Source organism: Fulmarus glacialis, unplaced genomic scaffold (assembly GCF_000690835.1).
Source record: "Fulmarus glacialis isolate BGI_N327 unplaced genomic scaffold, ASM69083v1 scaffold2053, whole genome shotgun sequence".
Taxonomy (NCBI): domain Eukaryota; kingdom Metazoa; phylum Chordata; class Aves; order Procellariiformes; family Procellariidae; genus Fulmarus; species Fulmarus glacialis.
In genome coordinates, this window is record NW_009203384.1 from 1 (window position 1) to 7,785 (window position 7,785).

The window sequence follows — 7,785 nt, forward strand, 5'->3', positions numbered from 1 at the left end:
CGGGCCACGTGACCGCCGCGCCTCCCCCTCCCCCGCCAGCGGAGGCCGCGTTCCGCGGAGCGCAGACGGAGGCCGGGAAGAAGCGATCTCCTCGTCCTCCGGGGGCCCAGGGAACCGCAAAGCGCCGGTAACCTGCCAGCCGCGAAGATTACGTACAGAGCACCTGGCCGTAATGAAGTGTATTAGATCTCACACCGCGGAGCTGGCGGAACGCATGGAACAGCTGTGTTAAGTCACACCGTGCCCCAGCGAGCTTGTTACCTGCACAGCCAGTGGCGAGACCAAAGCTACGATCTTCCAGCTGTGCCAGGAGCACAGAAGCACCGGAGTCAGCCAAAACACTGAGGGAAAGGGAAGCCCACTATGCCTCATGGCTACAATCTGGCATTAACTTTTTAACCCCTTTATACATTCAGAAATAAGCCACGCTAGCTTGAGAATTAAGAGCTTCATCAATCTTTCAGATGCGCAGGCATCAGAGAGCCACGTCAGGCATGCTCAGCTTCCTCCTTCTCTCCATGGGGCATCCTGCCCATGGTATAGAATTCCTTGTTTGGGCGCAGGTCAATATAATGGGCTATGCGATTAGACATAGCAAAAAAAGCAGAAATCATGCCTATGTCCCAGGCATCTTCACGGTCAAAACCATGCTTCTCCAGCTTCTGGAAATGCTCTTCAGTGATGTTATCAGCTCGACAAACTGCAAGAGCAAACTCCAGCATTGCCAGGTCCCGGTCACTCAGGTCAGCCAGTTTCCAGTTCACAATGACCTGTGAAAAGGCAGATACCAGAGGTAGTACAGATGGACCCAGCAAACAGACTAACTGGCTGACGACCTTCTTTGCTCTGCAAACCAAAGAGGTGGCAGTACACAGGCTCTTACTTAGCACCTGAACCAGACGTCCTGCCTATCATCAGACAACAAGCTCATGTATTTTACCACCCATCTCATCTTGGGCACTGTGGCAGTTTTGCTGAGCAGGCTATGGAGGAGTTCTTGAAACAGGACCCAATGATGCCAGGATGCTTCAGCTCCCTGTTGGTAACAAGTTACTCCACAGACCAGACGTTGGTAGCAAGTTACTCCACAGATCAGATTAAAACAGCAAAGAATGTGGGCAGCAGGATGAATGCTCTGCAGGTCAACCATCGCTCCCCGCATCTTGCTTGGAAGGTGGATAAGGATACACAGACCCCCACCTCAAGGTCCTACCCCCACTGGCTACTGGTCTGACTGCTCACCAATAAACCTAGTAAGCCACGTATTGACTTAGGGCCCCAGACATTGCTCAAGATTGCTGGGAACCACATAGATCAAAGGTTCAAAACACAGGTTAAGGATCAAAACTTCAGGTGAGAAAGCAGACACATGACAGGGCCGTTCCCACCTCCCAGGGGACCATGTGAAGGAGGTGTTATAACTCCACTGACCTGGTCAGCCAGCGCTGGCTGCTTGGAATATATCCGATGAAGTGCTCCATGTGCAACCACACAGTAGGGACATCTATTCACAACACTTGTAGCCACAATTATGAGCTCTTTGTCTGCCTTGCTGAGTCGCCCTACAGGGATAGCAAAAGATTTGGCACACTTTGCTGTTAAAAATGTCCACCACAGCAAGCATCACTGGGGAAACAGGGAGGGGAAGGTTCCGGATACAAGCTGCCTGCAGTACAGCCCAGGAGACAGAGCTCCAGAGAGCATGCAGGGAAACACTGCAACCAAAGCTCATAGATGACAGGACAAGGGGTAACGGTGTTAACTGAAAGACAGTAGGTTTAGATTGGACATAAGGAGAAAATGTTTTACGATGAGAGTGGTGAGACACTGGGACGGGTTGTCCAGAGAAGTTGTGGATGTGCCACCTCTGAGGTGTTCAACGTTAGGTTGGATAGGGCTTTGAGCACCCTGATCTAGTGAAAGATATCTCTGCCCACGGCAGGGGGGGTGTTGAACTAGATGATCTTTAAAGGTCTCTTCCAACCCAAACCATTCTGTGATTCTATGATCATCCGTGCGAACAATCTACCTGTATAGTTGCTCATGAGGCACCTAATTAGGGTGAGGGACATCAGATTTGGTCAACAGGGAAACAACCATTCTACATGACAGGAAAACTCAGAGGAGCAAAATTATTTGCTCACCGAGTAGGAAGCTCGGTTAGTATTTCTCTGTGTACGTCTCAGAGGCAAATGGCTATGGAGGGTGTTGTCTGTTCTTCCTCTGATGCTCTATTGCTGCTTTTACAGAAAAGTGCAGTGTTCTAAAACCCGCTAAGCAGGTTTCAGCAAGTAAACATTATTGGCAGCTTTTGAAGGCAGAAAGAAAAAAACAAAAGGAACAATGAGTTACCCTAGGACTGGGGCTTTGCGAACTTCTGGTGACCACCAGACAGACAAACCACAACTTCTACAGAGTGTCTAGCCCTGTGACTGCTCTAAAGCAGCCATGGAAAAGAAGGCTGTGCTTTGTTATACTCTGAATCAATGCTAATCATTTTCATGAACAGCTTCACACCAGGACTGTGCACAGGATCTGAGGAACTTACGTGGCTATGTGTCAGCACTCATGCTATTTGCCTTTTTTAAATTAGCAGCAAGGTTTTTTCAAAACTACACTTCACAGAGAAGGCCAGAATCCCTCCTTCTCCCCACAAAAGCTTCACTGGACTTCGAAAATATTTCCATAAAACCAGTGTCTTCTAAGAGCATGGAAGACACTACTAAAACTTCCTGAGTAAAGAGGATTCAGAAAGGCCTTCTTGTTCTGGTTCAGTGCCAGAAGGTGGCAACACCATGATACTGCAGGAGAGATGCTGAAAAGGATGGGATCCAAAACAGTCCTACTCTTCAAGTCAAAAAGGAAGCATGGGAATGAGAAGGGAAAACCAGACCCTGATACAGCTAGGGGCATGGCTTCATTGCAGCAGCACAAGCAGAGCAGAAAGCTTCATGCAGAGACTGCACTTACCATGTGGAGAGGCATAAGGCTGCACTCCTTACTGCCTCCAGATCTTGCTGACACACTCCTCCTGAGCCCTCATTTCCCATAAGCAGGAGTAGCAGTCTACACGCACCAGCTTATTTTACAAAATCCTGGTTTTACTAATGTACCTTCAGAGCAAAAGCAGTGAGAACAGGCAGCTCGGTGCCCTGTATCACAGGAAGGATGAGGGAGGAACAGGCAGTCCGCAAACTGGGTTTCCTCAAAGACTGGAAAGCCGTGCAGAGTTCCCTACAGCCCTGCCCAATGGTGCTGCTGCAGCCAGCCCTCCCTCATCTCCATGCCGGGGCACCCAGAGGCCGCCTGCTGCACAGGCATCCCAGCAAGTGCCTCAGTCCTCTCCCTGCTGCTGCAGGGTACAGACACCCCCGGGTTCAAAGTACCCGGCGCAGTGCATCAAGGCCCAGAGGGCACAGCCTCCCTCACACAAATTTTGTGCAATGCTCGTGGGCAGCTCATCGCTAAGAACTGTTGTAAGAAAGAGCTGCAGGCAGGCTCAGCAAGGACCTGCCCCTCCCTTGGAGCTGTTTGACGTTGGGCCCTTCGCTGTGACTTCACCTGAGCCACGCTGCTGCTGCGGTACTTGGCTGTGTAACCCTGCTAGTCTGAAACCTGGCTGACCCGCAGGCCCTTCTGGCTTGATCTTGGATCTGCCTTGTTCCCATGGACTTGCCTGGAAAATCTAGACTCATGGCTGGTCCTGGTCACTACTGCCAGACCTGCTCGCCTTGCTCCGGTAGTGTGGGGCTGCAGCCTTGCCCATGAAACCACTGCCTCTGCCTGTGCCTTTCCAGCACACTCGGCTCCTGGCTCATCTTCCCCTAGGCAGCAGCCTGTCCTTCCTTTGTTGTGACACAGAGCACAGTGCAGTGAGGCAGCAGAGCTTGGCTTGAGAGCTGCTTTTTAACCACAAGCTAAAGAGTATGAAGCTGTATGCAATACGAAGCCAGAAGCAGCTGCACAGTTCCAGCCTCTGCCAGTTGTTATTATGGGCTGGGAGAAGGCAATATATCTGAGGATGTCAGAAATGTAACTTCTAGCAACCTTTCACATCTACAAAGGGAAGGGCAGTTTTGAGGTGGTTGTATGGTTTACCTGTGTCTTTGTTCATAATGGTGTTGTAATAAGCAAAAAAAACTCTGAATTCAGCAGGTCGGTGAGACATGGCTTTGAACACATTGGGCAGAAATCCAGTCTGTTCAAGGCAAAAGAAAAACAAGGCAAGAACTGTAACAATACAGAGCACAGAGGGCGACATTAATGCACTAGGCTTAGAGAACAATTTGTTAGTACAGCAGTGCTGGGGAATCTCTGCAGACCCATTCTCTTGCCCTTTGAGCCCATTTATAAATGACTGAACATGGAATTATGTGGTTCTTAATTAGGTGTTGCTGCAGTTTCACAACATGACTGATTGCCCTGCTCCCTTCAGCCACAGCAGTAATGACCAGTCACATCAGCAAGCTCCTTTCTAAAGTGAGTGGCTGTCTGCACTTGGTCTCCCTGCACAGATGCTGCTATGCCCATTTGACCATCCTAAACCTTCTGTAACTCTCCTCTTTCCTCCAAGCTTACAGGACGCAAAGCAGGGCCGGCCCAATCCGAACAGCACACCGTTTGAGCTGGCACACAGTGGACCTATATGCTGGCACAACGACGCAGCTCTACTTCTCTCCCCATTCTGCCCCTGATAACTGCCAATGCCCAGTCGATCTCTGTGATGGCATGCAGGGCTGCCTTTCCCAGAGAATCACTTGCTGTCTCTCACGTGCAGGAATAGCTGACGCAGCACCCACCTGTGCCTGGGTCACAGCAGTCGGCATTTAGCAGCAGGGGTTCACCCTCAGTGCCTGGCTGCCCACTGCAGTTCTAAACAGTCTGCGTTTGCTGTGACTGTGCTAACTGCCCGGAGGCTCCATCAGCTTACTGGCTGCTGTTCTTCAGGGTGTTTATGGAAAAGGAGAGTAGCCCAGGTATCACAGATCCCTCTGGCAACCTCCCTTTGCTGCCACACAATTGCCTGTGCCTTCCTCCTGTCTCACCTGTCTGTTTACTGTTAGTTAACCAAGGGGAGGCTCTTCCCTCTTCATCGACAACCCATTAGTTTACTTAGGAACCTCTGGCAACAGAGGTTGGCAGCACTGTTTGGATATCCAAGTCCGCTAAGTTGATTGGATCCTATATGTAGATCTTTGCTGACCCCTTCAGTGCACTGACACACAGGGGTTTGCGTCACAGCATGTGAAATTGAGCTGACTCTTCCTCTGTACATCATATTTACCCTCAAGCCTGCTGACTCTTTCGTTATTATGCCAACTTTGCTGGGGCCACTGCAACGGTAGCAGAGCAGAGATTCAACAGGCTGGCAGGAAGGATAGGGAGGGATGGACCAGCACTCTCCTCAGAGGAAGCTCTTGGAAAAGAAAAGTCTCCATGGAGTTGTGGCTGGTGGAGTGTTTTAGCTGTCAGGAAGGACTGTGTGGCATTCCTCCTCTGCAACAGCAGGGAAGGAAACTCTCATCTAATTCCCTCTTTTTCCCCTTATACACAGTTCTGCATTAGGCTTACTGTTCTGCCACTCTGTAGCCCATTTAGCTTTGGAGAAAAAAAGTCAAAGCTCAAAAACAAAAATACCCTCTAAGCCTTTTAATACTGTCATCAAAATAGCTCCTCCCATTTTTTCTTCATTAAAAGTGTAAATATTGTCTCAAGTAAACACGGATGCTCTCCCAGAAAAACAAATACATGTCAGAGTTCCAGCTAACCCCGTGCATGAGAAACAATCTGAAACAACTCACTAGTCTCATGGAACCAGGGATACTTAAAATCCTGCCAACACATTGCAGGATTTCCAGTAAAATCCCCATCCCGTAGACTGGAAGGAGCTTTGCAAGAAGTGCTGCTCACATGTTTCCTATCAGGTTTGCATTAGACCTAACTGGACCAGAACTGCCAGTTCTGTTATATGACCTACTTGGACTTTGGACCCTTTCCACTGACAGAGTTTTGCAGCAGAACTCCTTTACCTTCATTTCTACTTCCTCCATGAGCTCCACAATGTCATACGGCATGTCCTTCTTATTGGGTATCGGGTACCGCCCAACAGATCTTGCAGCGTTCTCTTCCTTGGTGCTGTACGCCACCCAGGGCTGCCTCCGGAGTCCCCCTGAGGCTAGGAGAGGCAGAAGCTGGGGAGAAAGAAGGGAGGAAAGTTTGTTATTTGGAAGGACATGTATCATCTCGGCAGCCTGGGGAGGGAGGACTTTTCGTCAGCTACTCCTCTTTTCTGACAGGACTCAGGGACATCTGTCACTGTAAGCCACTCGCTGCTCCATTAGCAGGGCAGTCAGTGCTCTGGGAAAGGAAACCCAAGTTCCATTCCTGGCTGCAGCCCTAAGCTGCTGTGTGGGCATCCGGCAAGCATCACCTCCCCTTGCCCCCCTCCGATGCACCATCTGAGCTGCAGGCCACAGCTGCTGCTCCTTGCAGTGCTCACCACCCATGGATCAGCCCATCTGCATGAACGCTGGACCTGCAGCATCTCCCAAGCTTAAAAGGTGTTTCCCACCAATCTGCACACAGCAACATCACACGGACATCCAGCAGTGTGGGCCTAACAGATCTCCTTCAACAAAGGAGCACAGAATAAATTCTTGGTCTTTCTTTTCTGCCAATCAGCCTTCCTCCAGGCAAAGCCACCTTCCCTCCTGCAGAACAATCACTGGCACCAGAATCAGGCCTTCTGGAGGCCTGAAGCAGACAACATTGTTATGCCGGAACCACTGGAAAGGGTTTGGTACTGACAAGACTGTATCACCCTTTGTAATGCTCCATTACTGCAAGAAGTTGTGGTCTTGCAGCCTCTAGGCTATACACCTTGTTAGCTCTTTAGCTGTGTCGCAAAGAGCATTACGAAAGCAGCTGCATCTTACAGATGGGCGGGCTGGGCCATAGCATGGAGTGACTCAGTGTTGGGCAGTCAGTGCAGGTGTGGGAGCAGAGCCTGGGTGTCCCGGCATCCGGCTCAGAGTGCGCCTCGAGCATCTTCCCAGCCCTCTGGCACACACCACAACAGTTCTGAATGTTCCCAGGAACATGATCCCCAGTCACCCCCACCACTGCATGGTGTCCCCCACAATTTTGGGGTGAAAACCAAAAATTTTTTGTTGGATCACACATTCTCTGAGTGTTCTTGCTTGGCATATACTTGAGTTCTGGCCTGAAACGCCAACACGCTATGCAGCATAAATAAGTAACAATGATAACCGGGGCAGAAACACATCAGTTTGCTGCTATGAGGAAGGAAGACGTACAGCTGTACATGCCGTGCCACAGCGTATCCAGGTACCACCTACAAAAATGATGACAAAAACACTAAAGCAAGTATAAACAAGAAAACCACCTCAGAAATGAAACTTATGGGGATAAGTGCAAAAATACTGGGGTGCAACATGTAGCTTTAGGGCCACTGAAAGCCAGGATTCCCATCACGTAAAGGTCAGCTGCGCACCCAGTTCAAAACCGGAGCAAACTTGTATACATCAATACGAAGGTCTGGTGGGTTTTCCTCTCTAGCACTGGAAGAAAAAGTGTTAGGGACCAGAGGATGCAGTGTGAAAACACGGAGCAGCAGCTTCACGGAGGGACGGCATGCAAGTGCCTGACAGATTCACCCTCTGTTTGCGATGGCGTGTGACGCCCGACTGAGAAGGAGAAACCGTCAAGGGGTAGGAGCCGGTGGCCTCGATGAGACCCTACGGCTCCGTGGAGGCCACAGCCGGC

At 50.2% G+C, this 7,785-nt stretch overlaps 1 protein-coding gene across 1 annotated transcript; it reads right to left on the minus strand.

Annotated features, from left to right (window-relative positions):
* Nucleotides 1-488: 488 nt before the first annotated feature.
* Nucleotides 489-7,354, minus strand: LOC104071428 (the record flags this gene model as incomplete). The annotated part of the gene is made up of 5 exons (XM_009574600.1): nt 489-770; nt 1,432-1,562; nt 4,099-4,198; nt 6,030-6,175; nt 7,317-7,354. Coding segments are annotated over 5 exons (697 nt in total), but the record flags the coding sequence as incomplete, so codon positions are not given.
* Nucleotides 7,355-7,785: the final 431 nt, after the last annotated feature.